General features: G+C 41.4%; 1 protein-coding gene across 10 annotated transcripts in view; it reads left to right on the top strand.

Annotated features, from left to right (window-relative positions):
- Positions 1-20,274, top strand: part of cacna1g (calcium channel, voltage-dependent, T type, alpha 1G subunit) — a 166,485-nt gene that overhangs the window by 118,611 nt on the left and 27,600 nt on the right. For all 10 annotated transcript variants that reach the window (XM_073815448.1, XM_073815437.1, XM_073815438.1 and 7 more), the window contains 2 exons: positions 15,222-15,373; positions 18,547-18,656. In XM_073815448.1, the coding sequence (XP_073671549.1) occupies positions 15,222-15,373; positions 18,547-18,656 (262 nt within the window). The remainder of the gene's footprint in view (positions 1-15,221; positions 15,374-18,546; positions 18,657-20,274) is intronic.

Here is a 20,274-nt window from a genome sequence, read left to right as displayed (position 1 = left end):
GCTTAAGGACATAAAATACTGGTATGGTACAAAACAGTGACCACATTTGCATGCAGAAGATATAAGAATTTAAAGGGCCAATATTCTGTGATTAAATAATTTGGCTTAATACAATGTGTTTGCGTGGTTTATGGTAAAAACTGCATTATTTGAATATATCGTAAATTTTTGTAGCTCCTCTAAGTCCCGTCCTTCTGTAAGGCATCAATTAGTACAAAGCTTATTGTTCTCATTGAAAACGCGGTGTGATCCGATTGGCCAGCTATCCAGTGCATTGTGATTGGCCGAATACGTTAATTGTTTTTTAAGTTTTCTCTATTGGAAGGCCAAACAAATTAGTTTGCCTTTCGCAAAGAAAACACAGCGTGTCCACGACATGCCGGTGACAACCCTACAGTGTGAATGAACCTCTATCTTTGCGTATACACTAGGGCGGTGTTATGCAAATGTTCTTTTCAGTATGACGTACAACTGCGGGGGTGTGTTTGAACGAGCCGTTTTAGGAAGGCATGGTTGAGGCTTCACTTTTAAAAAGAAGATCTCTTTGGGTTTGAAACAATAATTTTTGCTTAACTTTACAGATATGCACAGATATCTTTAAACACTCTAATAACAAAGGAAAAACATGAAATCGGGTCATATGACTCTTTTTATGACGTCATATCCTACACTTTAGATTCTCAAAAAGTTTTCTGTCCAATCAAATGCTCTCTAGATGCTAAAGCATCCCGCCCCCTGAATTGCCTGAAATCAGACCTTTGTTAATACATTTACAAGTTAATTGCACATAGTACATTATGTAGGGGATAAGAAACGATTGAGATGGACGGATGCCTTCCATTAGGGTAAATGAAGTGTGATATCGCGCCAGTGTCATGCGAGCCGCTGCAACGCACACACATACAGGGTTCTCCCGTTCAGTTCGATAGAGCAGATCATATGTAACCATGAACCACAAAACCAGTCATAAGATTAAATTGTTTAAATTGAGATTTATGCATCATCTGAAAGCTTGTTCGCATATATTTGGCAGAGAATCTCTGGAATATTGGGATGCCAAAAATCTAAATATTGAAAAATCACTTTTAAAGTTGTCCAAATAAAGTAGGCCTACTTACCAACACATATTACTAATGATAAATAAATTTTTGATATATTTACAGTAGGAAATGTACTATATCTTCATTAAAAATGATCTTTACTTCATTTGCTAATGATTTTTTTGCATAAAAATTTATAATTTTGACCCACAATGTTTTGTTAGCTATTGCTACAAATATACCTGTGCAATAAATGAAATGCTTGGTTATTTAAAAATAAGGGCGGGAAGTTCTCCTCAATAGTTCTGTACTGACTTCCTGTTTCAATTCAAATGACATCAACACATTAAATAATGCTGCACATTCCAAGGCATCTCAGTGGGCCTTTTAAAAAGCTTAAAATATAATTAGTTTTCTCTCATAAATGTATCCTTTTACTACAGAAGACATATATTAACCTTCTAAAGTCATTTGGATAAATGATGGATATATGTGCTTTATAGAGCTTCACCATTTTGACTTCCATATAAGCTGATAACATGGTAGCATTATAATATAAAATTATATTTAGTGTTCGTCTAAAAAAGGAAGTCATAAACATCTAGGATGGCATGAGGGCAAATAAATAATGATAGAATTATCATATTTGAATAAACTGAAAAGATTACTTTAATTTAAACCAGTTTGTGTTTGAGAGGGATACAGCCCATATTGTATCTTAAAATACATATAAAAATGCTTGTTAACTTGCTCTGGAATATTTTTCTACCCTTCACAAGGGTACGAGAAACATCTGAATTATAGTTTGATTCTGGTTTTGGATGCATGCACACAACGTCCCACGTTTTAGCAGACTCATGTCTTTTGGCAGGAAGTGCACTTAATCTGTTTATGGGTCTTTGTGGTTCATTCAGTAGGGAGTGGGTTTATTAACTGAATCGATAGAGAATGGAGATAAAAGAGGCTACAGCAACATCTTCTGTTAGGATGTTGCTGTAGTCTCTTGGTTTGATGGGATCTTTTTTTAACCTTAAAGAGTTTTGAACTGATACTGTATGTATGATTGTTTGTCATGTTGCAGGAGTGCAGGCTTGATAAATACCAGCAGTAAGACCTCTGTCTGGGGTAAATAAGCATGAACTGTATAGAGAAGAAAAACTTCTGGACTACTATTCGCTATAAATGCTGAAACAACACCAATATCAGCACAATAAGTATGATCATTTTGAGAATGCATTAGTGGAATGACCATACAGTAGATGCTGATTTGGTTATAGGGATTGATTTATCGGTTGAAGAAGTATGAGTGATGCTTTGCTGCATTTACATTTACAATACTTCATTCTGACAAAATTATCCAAAGCAACTTATGAAAGAGGAATAATGATATAAAAACTAAAACATGATAAGTCAAACATAACTCCAAGCTTTTGTTAAGTTCAAACTAGGACGCAGTGAAACAACGAGTTTTTATGATGTTTTTTTATTATTCAAATATGTAGTTAATCACTCTGGTCCAGCAGTGTTTGGATTTGGAGGTTTCAAATTAAAACGAATAGGAATATGTCCCTTTGCTGTTGTAAACAAAGGTTGACCTTCACATTCGGAACACATTACCTTGGAATAAATGCATAAGCAACCAAAAATGAAGATTTAGTCATTATTTATGTTATTTCAAACCCTTATTGTGTTTCAAGTAATTGTATTTGTTTTAAACCTTCAGTGGTTACAAAGACGGTTTAGCTTTTTAGATTTTTAGCACTATTTATTAATAAAAAAATAATTTAATATTTTTTGTTAATTTTATTATAATTATTAGTGTTATTGTAATGTATTATTATCATTATTTTTATTATTATTATTATTATTATTATTATCATATAATTATCATTATTATTATTATTATTAACTCTTTCCCTGCCAGTGTTTTTAAAAAAGATGCCAGCATTTTTTATGAAGTTTAATGCCTTCCAGAAAATGTTCTTCTTTAAAGCAACACCAAATAGTTTTTTTTTACCTTAAAATAACGTTTCCAAAAAAGTTTCAGCCGTTCATTCACTCGAAACAGTGTGAACGGCACTTTCACATTCGCTTTGCAGCCCTCTATCGGCCAAAACCGCACTAAAGAAGTTTCCAACCGTCCGTTCGCGGTCCTGTAGTTTGAGTGAAAACTACAAAAACTTGCTTTACGGCAGACCTACAATCCAATCAGAGCCAGCTTTGCTGCAGTAGGCTAAATTATTTATGACAGCGGTAATGGACAATTCCGCTTCCAACCTGTAGGGGGAGCAAAGAGCAAAAACTCTTTAGTGTTACTTTAAATATATATAAACATACAATATATCAAATGAAAGAACAGACACAAAACAATTTTTATCCTAACTTAATTTGTTCTCTTTTTATCACCTCTCAAATATTTTCTTTAAAAATAAAAAATTTTAAGCAAAAAGTTGAGATAATTCAATTTTGGGAGAACTTTTGATAGAGATCATATTCAGACCGATCCTCAAAACTTACATGGAGTTTGAACTGTTTGCCCTAAGGGAATACTTCCGGGTTTTCTAAGTTGGGTAAGAGTGCCACCTGATGGATAATAGCGGAGTTACGGATTGCCGTAAAACCCTGTCATTGGCAGGGAAGCGTTTTCTCTTAATTGACGAGGGAACTCATCAATGGTGGGGAAAGAGTTAAGATCCCCTCAAGTTATGCAATAGCTTCATGTGAAAAAAAAACCCCAAAAACAATCTACACTTCACAATGTGAGGGAGAGTAAATAATGACAATTGTTAGTTTCAGTTGAAAATTCTGGCAACGTTCCCAAGTTTTTTTGTTTTATTGTCAGATACTCTTTTATAAACAATACCTTTGTTCTTCTCGGAATTCATTGTTTACTATTTTTGGGATGAAATATGTTAGGACCCCTAACTAACCTCTCATACTGAGTAATATGGAGTGACATCACTTAGTGCGACTCATCACACATCTTCACCGTTGCCCATCCACACACCCTCAGCTTCACAGCCACCAGCCTGTGCCATTCAGCCTCCATTTCAGACGGCCATCTGCCTCAAGTCAGACTCAGAAAGAAAGTGTGGTCGGTCTGCTAAGTCTACCAGCATGATAAATTGTCCGTGATTTTTGTCTCTAGTCCATGTTTTGTACGTTTGCTTGTTTGTCAGTGTCGTCTGTGTATGGTGTGTGCTTTCGTTCCCATGTTTAACCACTTATTTATTTTCAATTATATTTATTTGTTATCTTTGCTTTCTGTCTTTCACTCTTTTGCCTGTATAAGGAGGCATAAGCGATGTCCTTTTGGTTTTGACTCGGTGTGCGCTGGCATATATTGTTTCAAAAAACGATGTTCGACATTGGTGTGAATCAGTAATTATGTCCAGCGGACATCGACTCAATACTTTATAGAGCAAGTCATTGACCATAATGCACTGCAGAGGTGTAAAACCAGCATCAAACCATTTGGCATAGAGTAAATGAATGTCCAATTTACCGTCCCATTCAAATGGCTGTTTTTATCACCTCTGCTTTATCTCTTTCTATTTTTGTCTGACATTTTGCCATCCAGGCTTTGTAATTTTTTTCTAGCTGCTCTCTAAATAAGTCTAGTCTTCCCACTTTCCAAATCCCAAGGGCTCGTGGCTTTTACCCCACATGACTTGTGAAAGTCTACATAACAGGCAGATCTTTGCTGAACACATTGTTCTGTGCTGTACAGTAGTTTGTTAAAAGTGCAGCTTTAGATAAAATAAAAAAATCAACACTTCGTTGGTAATCAGCACCCTTCAGTCTCTTCAAAATCAGTCCTCTATGTAACTTAAATAATAATGAGTTTTTTCTCAATTCTCTGTGGTGTTTGTAGTACAAGTTGATAATGGACCAGAGTTTGTCTGTATTTCCCAACTGACTTAGCTTCTGAGATTCTAGCTGCTATTTGGTTTATCTCTCAGATGGACATTTTCTTTCTTAAACATCTTTTCTCTATGGTTAATTGTTAATATATTTCCTGAAAGGACTTTGGACCTCTGTAGGTTGAGACTTTATGGCATAAAATCAGGTTTAATGCAAAAGTTTATACCTGTAGCATTATTTTGGGGTGAATATAATTGTAAGAGGTCCAGAGTTCATGGTTTTAAACGTTTCTTTGAGAGCTTTTCTGTACCTCCAAGTGCATGTGAACTGCAGCAAAGCCAGAATCAAATATTAAGACCAGCATGATTTCAAGTCTCAGCGGGACAAGAAAGCAAAGAGATTTATTGTCGTACCTTCCTTCGGGTAGCTAATGGATATTGCACTGAGTTTTTACAGTTACCACAAGTCCAGTACTGGTGGGCAACCAAAGTTCTCAAATCATGTCAGTGCTTCAACCCAAAACCTTCAATTACTTCATCCAAAATCATTCTGAAATAAAAAAGGCTAAAATTGCCATTTAAGCAAAGAATGTCTCATTAAATCATAGTCATGGTATCATTAACTTGTACCACAAAAATAGAGACAGAGATTGATAGGTCCAAGAGCCACATTCCCCACTGCTATATCATCCTTCTCGCATTGGTTAAAAATAGTTTTCATCCATTTTCCCTCACTTGAAATCCTGTTAAAACTTATTTGGCTAATGCTGATGTGGACGTTAGCTGGATTCCTTGACATCATAGTGCCAACGCTGCCAGCAGGAAACAAAAGCTCAGTCCATTTTCCATAAATGTGATGCCAAGTCATTCACTCCCTCCCAAGTTTTGTTTGGTTAGGGTGAAACCGGCCATCAGACGGCAAGCCAGTGAGCAACTATCTCTTTCAATGAACTCAATGCAGTACTCAATAGATACCCAAACATCTGGATACGGAGAGCGCTTTCCCTCTGTCACTGTTTATTCATATTATTCATAAAACAAACACTTATGAAAACCTGATAGGAAGGTTTTGTTTATGTTGGACTGGAATCTATTTCAAAATTTAGTTTTACAATGTTGTTAAAGATGTGCTGGAGGTGTGCAAAGGGAGAGCGTCTCATTTGAGGGGGTTGGAGAGAAGTGGATAAGTGGGGATGTCATAAGGGAGCTGACCTGTCTAATGCTACACATGTAAACTCCTGGTTCAACTAAAGTTAAGCACCTCTGAAAGTGGGACAGAGTCTACACAGCAACTGTCTTTGCTCTCAATGAATGGTCTTGGTTGCTTCCCCCTGGATATGGTTGTCGGCAGACCAAATAAATGAGTTGGGAACATGTGGGATAAAGAGGAGAACAGCGCACCTCATCACAGCTCATGTTAGATCCTAATAGTCATTAAAGTAACGATAAATAAAATAAATAAATGAAAACAAAAGGGCAATGTTTAGCCAAGTCTGCATGTCTAAGATTCATAAGTTGTACATTATGAACCTCGGGTAACGTTGAATCAGCACTTTTAAAAACATTGTGGCTCCAATTAATGGAATTAAATCCAGATGCTTTAGAAGATTCCTTTGTTAAATAGCCACGGAACTGGTGTGTAGCTGGCATCTTGTCCTGGGACCTCACACCAGAGTGACCCCACATGTTACAAATTTAAGCATTCAACAGAAAAATAATTTATAACTGATGTAGCTCAGTTGGTAGAGCACTGCATGAAGGTCATGGGTTTGATAACAAGGGAACATACATATTAATAAAATGTACAGATATAGATTGAGTGTCCTACAGGTCACTTTGCATAAAAGGGCCTGCAAGTTGTCTAATGTACATGTACAGTACTGTGCAAAAGCCTTAGGGCACCATGCTACCATTAGTTCCCTTTCGAGAACGGTCTCTCGACATTGCGTCAGTAGCTGACGCTATGGGGAGAGGTCCTCCTCTCTTCCGATTCTGAAGCTTTTTTATAGAACAACGCCAGTGTACTGGCTAATGCCTGTCATGACGACGTATAGAGGCGTGGCTTTCGCCGCTATATAACGACCGTCTCTAAGGCATATCGACAGATCATTTCTCTTCACTTCGTGATACTGAAGCGTCGCCGTTGAATATCGCACCCGTAACGGACGTAGGCGCGTCCCTTATACGCGTTCCGGCTGACATTTACGCGGAAATATTGCTTCGCTCCTCGAGAAAACAGGTAAGCGAAGAGAATCGCCGGAGGTTTTCGCACGTGACTGTGTTCTCGGCCGCGGACCACCGCCGCCAGCGTGCCGCTGGTGGGTCGCAGCCAACCTGGAGAGAACACCAAGTGCCCCCAAACCTCTGGTGCGTCGACGACCCGTCTCAGCAGACAGCTCTCAGTCCGCTCTTGAATGTGCTCGTCACACACGAGCTGCAGACAGTGAAGGGCAGACCGAGCAGTGCGAGACACCCCGCCCTATAAGCTTCCCCCGAGCCGAGGCTATGGAAGCGGGGCGGCGACGTGCATAAGCATCCCTTCCCCACATATGCAGTGCGGAATATGCCACAGTGTGCACAATACATTCACAATAAACTAAATCCCGGGGTTTCTCGGTATTATGTTAACACAGCGTGCTTTGGCCGCTTCCCTGCGCGCTACGGTCGCTGCTCGGACATGACAGACCTCATTTCAGCGGGGCATGTCGTGGACGAGCACCGCGCGCGCGCCCCCTTGTACATTGCAAAACCCTTTCACAAGTCGTTTTGCCTGTACAAGCGCTGCTATTCACTGTTATTTACTAGAGTAAGCATCATTTTTTTGGTGTCTTGCTTGTACAATAAAGCGCACTTTGGCCGATTCTCACGGGTTTCGGACAAAAATGAGCCTGTTCATAGCGGTTTGCCTTGCGAAGCACATGCTTTCCTTGCGCGCGCTCAGGCTACGTATGCCGTCGAGCGTGACGTAATACGGTGAGGGGTCTGCTTGCAACTTGGCTATCAGCTACGAAACAGCGTGAATAGAGAGTGAACATTGCCCTCAGCGTGTGTGGTTCATGCAGCAATGCTCTGGAATTCTTCGCGTCCCCCTGGCTGTTCCGGGTGACGACGGGAATTCGTGTTGGCTGTTGGGCTCTGATGTGTTGCGTCTGATGGCCGCTGAAACACAGCGGACCGTCGTAGATTCAAGCAGCATTTATTCAGTTCACTATGTGTACGTGGGGAACCAATATGTATAATATATACGATTTATAACCCCCTGCGGACAAACACAGCGCATAGCGCCCGGCCTCGCTCTCGTTGTGCCCGTTACACACGCGCTACGGAGAGAAAAAAGGCAAATTATATCGAGTGGGATCCCTCGCCCAGCGTAGCGATCCTTTCCGATGTTTAATACATAACATTAAACCCTACTCGCAAATATGCCCGTCACACGGGCTACATAACGAAGGGGGTAACTGTTATGTAGTCTTGCATCGAGGAGAGAGATATTCTCTCTCCTCGCTCTGTGTCTAGTTAGTACGAGCTGATACGGATGCATATTTTTAAAGCGTTATGCCCCAGCTGTGCAGCAGCGGGTTGCTGCCATGTATTGCACGTCGGTGCAGAATGCATGAAGTAGGTGAAGTACACAATGTCCCCATAATTCGGCGATATTTTACCTCACGCGCCTGTGATATACAGCGGTCACCCCGCAAAAACATGCGTAACTGGCACCCTGCGTGCGCGTGCCAACGGTTGCAAGTGTTTCTGTGTTAAAGGAGATGTCTCTCCTTTTTCCGAGTGCTGGGTCTGTCCCGTCAAGCAGCGTACGGCTGCAGACCCTACCCCTATGAAATTGTAGTAAAGTGTATTCATGGTCTTATGGTGTATTGATTAATATCACCAAGCCATAATTACTATACTACCCATGGGTGTTTGAAACAATGGTGTCATAGCCATGATTATTTGTGGTTATGGTTTTACACTGTGTACCTAAACACGTATGCATACGCCCTACGGAAGATTACTCCGCTACTTTGTCATGCACGTCCACGTTGTGCACTGTGCAGTACAATTTGGGAGTTCACAGCGTCACTGTACAGCCGGTGACGTTCTGCCCTGCATTCCTCACGGCTAGTTCACAGCACACAATATGTAACGGGCTCCCGGCGCATGCGCGGCGAGCCGTTTATATGTGTTTCAGTGCATAAGGAGATTACACTCATTTATGCATGGGCTCTGTATATCAATACACGTAAGCCTGTGCGCAACAGTGTTCACTCACTTCTCTGTTAATACACAGCGGTGCTACGCTCTGTGCATTTCAGTTAAGTAATTCAAGTTCACAGCACACAATATGAAACGGGCTCCCGGCGCACGCGCGGCGAGCCCTTTAAATGTGTTTCAGTGCATAAGAAGATTACACTCATTTATGCACGGGCTATGTGTGTCAATACACGTAAGCCGGTGTGCAACAGTGTTCGCTCACTTCTCTGTTAATACACAGCGGTGCTACGCTCTGTGCGTTTCAGTTAAGTAATCCAAGTTCACAGCACGCAGTATGTAACTGGCTCCCGGCGCACGCGCGGCGAGCCGTTACTACGTATTCAGTGCATAAGGAGATGTCACTCCTTTCTGCTCGGGTTTTGCGCACAGCTCAGTCCAAGCGCCGAGCTGCTGCAGACCCACTTGGTTTTCCACAGTATGTAACTGGCCATTACTTTGTGTTTCAGTGTATGAGAATATGTCTCTCTTTCCGCTGAGTTCTGTATCCAGCTGTGTCCAACAGCGAGCGGCTGCAGACCCTGGCTCTTTCTACAGTTCTGTGTATCTACAGCACATATCCTGTGCCCAATAGCGGATCGCTCCGCTACATTGTTCATGCACGTCCGCGTTGCGCACTGTGCAGTACAGTTCAGGAGTTCATAACGTCCCTGCACTACGGTGACGTTCTGCCCACACTCCTGCGTTACACAGCAGCATAGTTTCCCAAACACAGTGTGCAACTGGCACCCTGCGTGTGCGCGGCAAGCTGTTGCTAAGTGTTCCTATATGCGTGGAATCTAATCTTTCCACGTTTGTATCCTGCATCCAGCCTTCCCAAGTGGTGTGCGGTGGCAGGTTTGACTGGTCGTGCCCGACATATAAACCTCTGTGGTTCAGCCGTAGCTACAGGCACATACATGCCTCGCTCAGTCTGCCATGGGTTCGTAGCATCCCTGACCCACCCCACATGCGTGTGTTTAGCGGTGGGTTCTTATATAGCGGACAGCATGTAATGGGCACCCGCATGCGTGCGGCGAGCCATTGCTAGACATGTTCTTATGGGGCCCAACACTCCGATCATTCGGCAGTGTTTACCCCCTTTTTTCCTAGCCGTATGGGTTTGGCTGAATCCTTTTACTTTTTTCGGGATTCTGTGTTAATTTGACGTCAGACCACCCAAGTTGGCGTGGTCACGTCACAATTTCGGTGCAGTGCGCCGGTACCTGGTCCAGCAATTGTGACTGTGCATCGGAGTACGTGCCTGACTAGTGGGTTAGAGCGGCTTGTATAGCTGCTACTATCTCGGCCTAGGGCGATGGTTCCGTTGGGATCGAAGCCCTAAGTGCACGGTTTAGTGCACTTATGGTGGTGCTTCATGATGGTATTGTTTGGACGCACATGTTCACTGGCTGCGGCGCTTTCTCATTTAAGAGTGGGCAGCTGTGCTTCATACTCCTAGATATTGCCGACCGGCTGCAGGAGCACTCTTTTTCTTGAGTGGTTTTCTCTGTGTGTGTGGGCATAGGAGGACAGTCTGCACGCCAGCTATATGTTGTGTGCTTGGTTGTGGTTCGGACTCGGGCTCGATGCGAACCCGTCTCTCTCAGGAGCGCGCACTAGTTGTGTGTTTGCTCTGAGCTGTTCCACCCGGGGCACTATTGTGCTGGCGGCGGACGCCCCTAGTATGCCTCATGTTGCCCTGACCCCCCTTTGACACTGTTAAGTGGTCAGGTGTTGGGAGCCGCTCGCCTATCTGCTCCCCATTTGGTATCTCATGTCCCGCCCGCCACAGATGCGGCACGGATGTGGCTGAGGGTGTAAGCTGATTTGAGTTTGGTTCGGGCTTACTGGATCTGTGCACAACAAGGAGAGAATACCTCTTTGTGCTTCTTCCAGTTGCACTCCCGTAGGGAACACATTATGCTTGGCCAAGCGCCAGCAGTTGTGTGCCCCAGTTGGGTTCTGCTGCCGGTAAGCGCGGAACTGGTGAGAGGATCAGTTATTCAGGTCCCCGAGCTGACCGAATCAGCTGCGGTTCTGTAAGGGCACTCCAGCACGCTGTACACTCTGTTTGTGGGGGTGTTATGTGATGGTTTAGACTCGGTCGTGTTGTGCTTTGAGACGCATACGAGAGTCGCGAGCCCTTTCTACTCAGCACCCCTCTTATGCTGTACACATAAGGGTGTGAAGTGAATGCATATGACCCGGTACGGTGTTCCGTGTCGAGTGTTCTACCTTTACAACAGCGGGTAGTTGGCCGCGATACAGGCTATCTACCTCGAGGGTTTTGCCACTGCTCCTGTGGCGTTTTGCACAATGCCTCTGGGCACGCAGTGGCTGGGCACCATCGGGTATTAGAATTAAGTGAGTGAAGCGGTCACCTCGCTCCCCTTATGTTTACCAGTTAGGGATTAGGTGCCTCAATCCAACCGCAGCGCTGTTAGAGCGCAGCCGGTTAAAATCTGCCTTCTATTATGGCTCTAAATGAGCTATGCCCGGCTAGGCTTTATATGTTCATCTGAGTGCTCGACCCCGACACGGCAGTCTGAGCAGCTCTCTGTGCCACAGCGGCAGTGTTTGGAGCAGAGTCTTTGTAAATAGAGGATATTGCTTTGGATGTGGATGCATTTGCTGGGGCTTTCCGAGCTCTCTCGGTGAGTTACTCTCGCCCCATCTTGCAGTCAGCTGCTTGATTGGGTGCTGAGGGAGGGCGACACGTCGCCTCCGGTCTCAGGTTGTGGTGTGTGTCAGCAGTCGCGTGGTTAATGTGTATTCACAGTGTGTACCGCATGTTGCCAGTACTACTGTGTTACTGCTGAGGTCGAGGTATGGAGCTGTATTCACTTCATCTTCGTTTCTTTCGCACTAGCTATCCTGATGTGCATCTTATGCTACGCCAGCAGATGCCGAATGCAGGTATGCTTGCTATAGCTTGCGTTGTGCTAAGCCTGACCGTTTGGTCTTTTGTTGCATTGTGCTTATCTGCTGCCCTGGGTAGTGCAGCGATAAGATCTTTATGCTGGCTGTGTCTGTATGTACTCTGCCCTGGGTCAGGGCGAGTTTCTGATTGGGTCCCTAGAGGCATCCAGTCTTTTTCACGCCGACTGGGCTTACGCCGACTGGGCTAGGACTGTGTTATGTGCTACTGCTAAGCGCTGTGGTGCATGGGTTTGAGTAAACTCCACTGGGGCTGCTCTTTGCTGTTCTCACGGCGCGGTTCTATACAGTCTCCCATAGCGTCAGCTACTGACGCAATGTCGAGAGACCGTTCTCGAAAGGGAACGTCTCGGTTACTATCGTAACCTCGGTTCCCTGAGAAACGGGAACGAGACATTGCGTAAGCTGCCGTGTCACTGCTCAGATCAGCTCTTCTGTTGTTCAGTCGAAATGATCTGTCGATATGCCTTAGAGACGGTCGTTATATAGCGGCGAAAGCCACGCCTCTATACGTCGTCATGACAGGCATTAGCCAGTACACTGGCGTTGTTCTATAAAAAAGCTTCAGAATCGGAAGAGAGGAGGACCTCTCCCCATAGCGTCAGCTACTGACGCAATGTCTCGTTCCCGTTTCTCAGGGAACCGAGGTTACGATAGTAACCGAGACGATTTGTTGTTTTTGCAATTGTATAGTGATCATATATAATTATTTCTCAGTCTCTTTATTAGAATACAACCAGAAAATACAGGAAATGTGTATTTAGTATTAAAAACTGTATAAAGTATAAGCTGAATTGGCAAGTATTTAGGGTAAACTCCCCTTCCACTTAAACCTAAATGAAATTAAATCCTAATTTCTAATTCTAATCGAATGACTTCAGGACTTCTGTCTCCTCCAAAAAGCCCAAGATGTGTTTCGTGCGAAGTGAGGTCACACTTAATACTGACTGATGCCTAAATTCATTTAGTTCTGAAAATTGTTTTGTTTTTAATTTTGTGTACATATTTCCTGTATTTTCTGTTTGTATCTGAAAAAAGAGTGAAAAAAATATGGCCTAAGCTGGCCTAAGACTTGCACAGTAAATCCTAAATCCTAGGTTTGTCAAGCACAGAGATGGCACGTTGCATACTGTATTGGCTTTCAAAAATATTCACATTTCTCAAATAGGATTCCATATATCTGTCATGGTAGGGTGAACTGATTATCCCACCCAAAAATTGCACCATTATCGAGCACATTATTATATTTCTGCTTATTTTGATTTTACCCAAAAAGTTGTGTTTACATTTTTGGGGGCTTATAGTCATTGCATTGATAGGAAAAAGAATTTCAACACCCAAAAAAATCACTTTTAATAAGCAAATAATTTGGACATGTTTTAGATGAGTCACACTCCAATTCTCTATCCAGTGGAAAGCAGCCATGTGATTATTCGAATACTGCTGATACGGCACCATTATATTCTAAAAGAAAGAAAGAAAGAAAGGTTGAACGAGGCACCTGTTCCTCCGGTCCATTGGCTGGTGCCAGGAACAGGCTGCCTAATGGGCTGACAGGACCACAGGGAACACAGCTGCCGCTCACATTCCTGCCTGTGCGTCGGGATGATAAGCTCCCCCCTATCCCTTGCTACTCAACTATCCCTCCAGCCCTCTCTGTCCTCAGTGTGAGGGACAAAATGTAACATATTACAAAAGTATTGTGTAGCAGAACATGCATTTGATAAAATATGTGTGCATTATATATAAATGGAATTCCTTATATATTTATGGGATCCCATAAGATAATTTGTTGTGTTGAAGTGTTGGTAGTTGTCTGTAAATGAGCAGATATCAGGCAGTGGCTGGCTTCTCTGATCTGCTATTCAGGACTGACCACATAAATGTATTAATGATTGGAGGAATAGTTCACATAATACATCAAAATCCTGTTGTCATATACAGTATGTCCAAATATGTACACTTCCAGAACTAATGGTCCCAAACTTTTTTTAAATATACTCATTTTAAAGCTCCCCTAGAGTTAAACATTTGATTTTTACCATTTTGGAATCCATTCAGCCGATCTCCGGGTCTGGCGCTAGCACTTTTAGCATAGCTTAGCATAATCCATTGAATCTGATTAGACCATTAGCATCGTGCAAAAAATATCCAAAGAGTTTTGATATTTTTCCTATTTAAAACTTGACTCTTCTGTAGTTACGTCGTGTACTAAGACTGACAGAAAATTAAAAGTTGCGATTTTCTAGGCAGATATGGCTAGGGACTATACTCTCAATGTGGCGTAATAATCAAGGACTTTGCTGCTGTAACATGGCTGCAGGAGGCGCAAAGATATTACGCAGTGCTTGAAAATAGTCCCCTGCTATTAAAAGTTACTAAGGGGACTATTTTCGGCTGCTGCGTAATATCATTGTGCCTCCTGCAGCCATGTTACAAAAAAATATCAAAACTCTTTGGTTATTTTTAGCGCAATGCTAATGGTCTAATCAGATTCAATGGATTATGCTAAGCTATGCTTAAAGTGGTACCGCCAGGCCCAGAGATTAGCTGATTGAATTCCAAAAATTTAAAATTCAAATGTTTAACTCTAGGGGAGCTGGATAATTAGCATATTTAAAAAAAATGTGGAGTGTCTCTTTAAAAGATACTAATTTATATAGTTTAGGTACATATATATATATATATATATATATATATATATATATATATATATATATATATATATATATATATATATATATATATATATATATATATAATTGGTTCCAGTATGTACCTCTGAGGTACTAAAGTGAACTCTTTAGATTGTTTTATCAATCTATAAGTGTGCTTAATTTAAAGGTGTCAATAACATAATTTATTAGAGAAACAGACCAAAATATAATACCCCGTTTCCAATTTTTGTATATTTCACAGAGGAAAATACAGGTTTGGCATGAGAATGTATTTTTATTTTCAAGTGAACTATTCCTTTAACTCGTGTGAATAATACGAATATAATCTGTCTCTTGGCTTCTTCTATTTCCACTGGCCTTTCTCTTCCTTCCTCTCTTGGTGTGAATGTGTACAAAACTCTGTTTCTTTCATTATGGTTTTTTCATGCTTGCTTCCTGTTCTCATGGTTCTTCAGAAGCCCAGAGTAAACCCTATTACTCCGATTACTCACCCACACGACTTCTCATCCACAAGATATGCACCAGCCACTATCTGGACCTCTTCATCACGATTGTCATCGGGCTGAATGTCATCACCATGTCCATGGAGCACTACCAGCAGCCCAAGGTAAAACATTTGCGGAGTTGATGTGCATCTTGATATCCCATTAGGGTCACTGTTTGTGTAACCGGATGTTTATGTCTTACTTTTATGACTGTGGATTATATTGCTGATCAAGCAGCTAAATGTTTATGGAGGTGCTGTATTGCGCTTCAAGTATACCATTTTCTTCGTATTATACTTATTTGCAATTTAATTGTTCTGCGGCAAGACATTTTGTACTGCTGCCTGTGTAAAAATATGTCTTATGAGAGCAATGCCTTACTAAATAAACCACACTGTTATGTATACGATAAAATGTATTCATATCCCCCAATTGAACTTCTTTCCCCGTGCATAATAACAATTGGACCACAGAGACCATTCATGAATATTCAATAGAGGACTAACATGAGTTAGCAAATGTTCCAAAATCCACCAACCTGCATGATGCCTACAAGGGGATCTCCCTTCCCGTTTAAACTGGATCATCCTGATTTGATTTTTCCTGAGCTCATATGCACCGTGGGATTGCACTCACGGTGAAAGTCACATGCAGTGCAAGCGTAATGATTATAATGTTTGATATATTTACATCAATCAGAGCTGCTGTTTACCTCCGCCATTAGACAGCTCTATCGGGATGATTCCCAGGGCTCGCGCCCATCACTAATGGAGGTCCGTGACCTCACCTGTGTCTATAAATAGTGAGCCGTTTTAATTAGAGACCCGGCGGCCTGCTGAATCTTGGAGGAAGTGTAGCGGAGGGAATTGTTAGGCTTTGACCACTTACACACTCATTGGGTGAACAGAATCAATTGATTTTCTGGTGAGTTGTCAGGCTTAGCCTGGCCTTAATTACTGTGTGGTGCAGGGGGAAAGGCGGACCCCAGCATCCGCCAACGCTGTCAGACCCTGACAATGCTGGCTAATGACTAAAGTGTACCCCGGGCTAATCTAATCACTTATATCACATAATCTTTGTCAGAGTTTTACTGTGGAGTGACTTATACTCATCATACACACTGTAGACCAGTGTGTATATTGATTTGAGTTGGTATCAGAGTTTGTGAGTGGAGCGGCAAGAATTTCCGCTCCATGCTCAAAGCATTTCGTTATCACTCTGCCACAGCTCCACTCTGGGTTGACCATTTTCTGCTCCTTGTGACCTCCCCACTCCCTTCTAACTTACTCCTCGCAACGTTTGTGCCTATTTGTACCTTTAACTTTACATTTTCATTTCTTTTAAAATATTGCAATCCTCATTCAGTGTAAAATAAATTCACGATACTACGAGAAAAGCATAAAAAATTTATTAGAACCGTAGCTAATATTTAGCCTGGCTGTGCCCTCCTACGCACTTCCGCTCAATTTCATTTTCCTTTAGTACTACGTCTGGGATTTCTGTCTTTTCTAGCTTTTCGAGAAATCAAATGTTTGTAGGACCAATCAGCGAACAGAGGGAGTGGCTGAGAGCAATGACGTTGATGTTGTGTGTCGTTGTGCGTCAATGACCGGAGCGGTGTTTTGTTAATGATTAGACCCAGCTTCAACAGTTGACTGAATACATCATTGTCCTTAGTGTCAACTATACATTTAGAATTTACAACTGTTCAATGAACAAAACCTGCATCTCTTTTTCTAAACAATCCTCTGATCATTCGGACTTGTTGTTTCCGGCCGGTTTCGGCGCATGATATACGTCACGACCACACGTTAGCGATTGGCTATGGCAGATCCTGAGTGACTCTGGGCAGATCCAATAGTGTTGAACTTTAACAGAGAACCTGCCTACAAGGAAGTTAACATTTCTCAATGCAGAGAGGCCAGACTCTAGCCATTTCTCAATATGCGTTCTTGTCTGTACTTGTGTTCTTGTGGACTTGTGAAACGTCATCAGTCGTGGCCCAAGTACTGTTCCAATTCAAAGTTCGCATCAAGCCCAAGTTCACATAAAATCCCCGGATGTGTTCTTGATCCGCCCATTTTATCGAGGAAGCATCAGAGGAGACTTGTGTGGACTTATGACAGCGAAGTTTCCCAGCATGCATTTCGCGTCAGGAGTTCGTTCTTCCGAGTCTGAACTTGCAAGTTCGAACTACGAAGGACACAAGTCCGAGTTTGGCGTACTTGGTTTTGAGAAACGGCTTCTCTGTCCAAATGAAATGTACGATAGTCTGGTAGAACCAGGCTAGCTAATATTATCCCTAATTGAAATTTTATGTTTTTATCCCCCCAACTGTTAGATGAGATTTAGACCCATGGATGCATTATGGGTAGTTAATTGAGTTGGAGTGCTCTCAGAGCGAGAGAAAACCACAACGCTCCGACTTCCGCTCCACTCCACTCCCACTTCGCTCTACTCACATACTCCACTTCAGTTGTTCCCAACCTTTTTCACTTCAAGGCCCTCTGGTTCCCCACAACAATATTTAAAGGTTCCCCACTCACTAATTTCCAAATAAAATTAACAAGAGCTTGGAATGACTAGACAGATGTATATTCCCTACTAAAATGGCCAAAAAAATAAGAAACATCTTGGTTTTTCCTCTTTTTAGCTTATTATTATTAAGGGACTGTAAGTGTTTTATTAATCAAAATCAATGTCTTTATTCATAAATATGTCCTCGTTGGTGTCAAATGACCTCTGCCAGTGATCTGATTTTTCTTTGTAAGCTTAGAATTTCTCCTCTTTACTTACATTGAACAGGTAAGTCCAAGGAGGCACCCATATCGTTCCGCCGTATTGATAAACTATAATAGCCGAGAGGGACAAAAAGCACTAGCCTACCAATGCGTTTCCACAAAGCATTTTCATTCAGAACACTTGAACCAGCTGCAATGGACAAGGAGATCAGTGATTACATAACGGCTACCGTAGTTGCAACACGCATTTGGAAAGGCGAGGCGTTAGAGAGCACTGTTCTGTTGAATGCAAAATACAATTTCACCACTAGATGGGGGTAAATTCTACTTATTGCCCCTTTAATGCTTGTTTTGTCCAAGTTTTAATAATTTTAAGTCATCTTGAGGCCCCCTTAGAAATTATCTGAGGCCCCCAGTGAGAATCACCGCTGTATTTGGCATGTGCTTGCATCTTTCCAGATGACTGGAGCACAGGATAAGTTTCTTTGTCCCTTTAATTTTAGTTTAAGGTGTGTGTGACTTTGTGTATTTTTTTCACTGTTGCTTTCTCTTAGGTTTTGGACGAGGCTTTGAAAATCTGTAACTACATTTTCACCGTCATATTTGTGCTGGAGTCCGTCTTCAAGCTTGTTGCCTTTGGGTTTCGCCGGTTCTTCAAGGACAGGTAGGAGATGTGGCCCTTTTAAGTTGTTCTTCACATGAGAGGTGGTTATTTTAAACCAGATTAAAGCAGTTAAGTCGTTCCCATGGAGGTAGGACGATGCCCCTGTGGATGGTTCCTTATGATGCAATAGGGTCTGCCACATCCCTTAAATCTGATATCACAGCTTTGAGATTCCTTGGTTCACCTCAGACTTTGAGAAGAACATTTAGGGCTGAGTGAGCTGGCGTCTGTGGTGGAAAACAAGATCTGAATTTTATATCATTTGTGGTTTGGTAAAAAAACCTTCTGGTGGCATCCATTAAGGCTAAAATAATATAAAAGGCACAACGTGGGTTTTTAACAATGAGAAAAATGTTAAAGGTATTTTTTTTCTTTCTAAATTAGTGAAGAGTTTTATATGCATGGCATATGAACAGGCAAAATTTAACAAAGAATTGAATGATCAATTACTCTTTAAATTGGTCCTGAATAATCAGTCATTATCAAGATTGGGTCCAATGTAAGGTTCATTGTCTAAAACTGATAGTCTATTAAAGCTTTTTTAATAGAGAAAATATCATGACAATGTATTTCCACATCACTATTTGTAAAGCAACTATTTGCATAATAATGAGGGAATTTTGACACCAAAATAATAGAAATATTTTAAAATTATCCTCCAAAACCCCCCGCATTATAATTACTGCTGGATGTTTCACAAAATGCTGTTTATGGGGTAAAGGTGTAAAAGTTGAAACTTTTTGAGTTTTGGATTTATAACATTGGAAATTACTGTTCTGTTATTTTAAAACAATCCAAGTCTGGAGGCAATGGGAGATAAATCTACATTTAAATCACTAAAATAAATGCTTTGTGCACTTTCTGTTCATTTCTAATGAAACACCTTACATGGCTTCAGGCCACAGATTGTTGAGGTACTCTAGGCTCTACTTCGGCGATGACAATATGATGATTTAAAGTTAGCTGCAAAACTGTGTTTAAACAATGAATAAACTGAGAAATTTGATCCAAAGTCACTTAAAAGTTATACTGTATGCAAATAATGGTGTATATACTAAGTTATAATCTTTATTGCTTTAGAGACAGTCTAGCCTTCAGGTTTTGACATTTGAGACTTGATGCTGTTTTTATGGATATTATGCTTCATTTAAGTTCTTCTCATAGGTTTTGACATATGATCTCTGAAGCTGTATTTACAAAATGATGTGATATATTCAAGTGATCTCAGTAAGAAATGTATGATGCCTTTGGCAATTTTATATCTCTATAACTTTCTCCCACTTGCCGACAAAGCTTTTTATTCTTGAACAAATGAAAAGTCAGGATTATGCATTAGTTAAGTAATTAATGTCTGTATTTCAGTTTATGTGCTACCGCACAGAGCATTATGGGAAATGTCACCTCATTAACAAGCTTGTTTTCATGAACAGTACACAAAATACATGCAAAATGAATAGTACTGTCAACATTTACAATTAAAATGTTGAATCTATAGCCAATTTGCATCCGCGAGTCTTTATTACAAGATGTATTCCTGTTTCACAAAGTTCTGGGTTTCCCACAGGTAAATTCGTCATTCATGTAAACTAAAAAATAATAGCACTCTGCACTGTCAAAA

This window comes from Paramisgurnus dabryanus, chromosome 1, assembly GCF_030506205.2.
Source record: "Paramisgurnus dabryanus chromosome 1, PD_genome_1.1, whole genome shotgun sequence".
Lineage (NCBI taxonomy): Eukaryota > Metazoa > Chordata > Actinopteri > Cypriniformes > Cobitidae > Paramisgurnus > Paramisgurnus dabryanus.
This window is presented reverse-complemented; position numbering and strand designations above follow the sequence as displayed.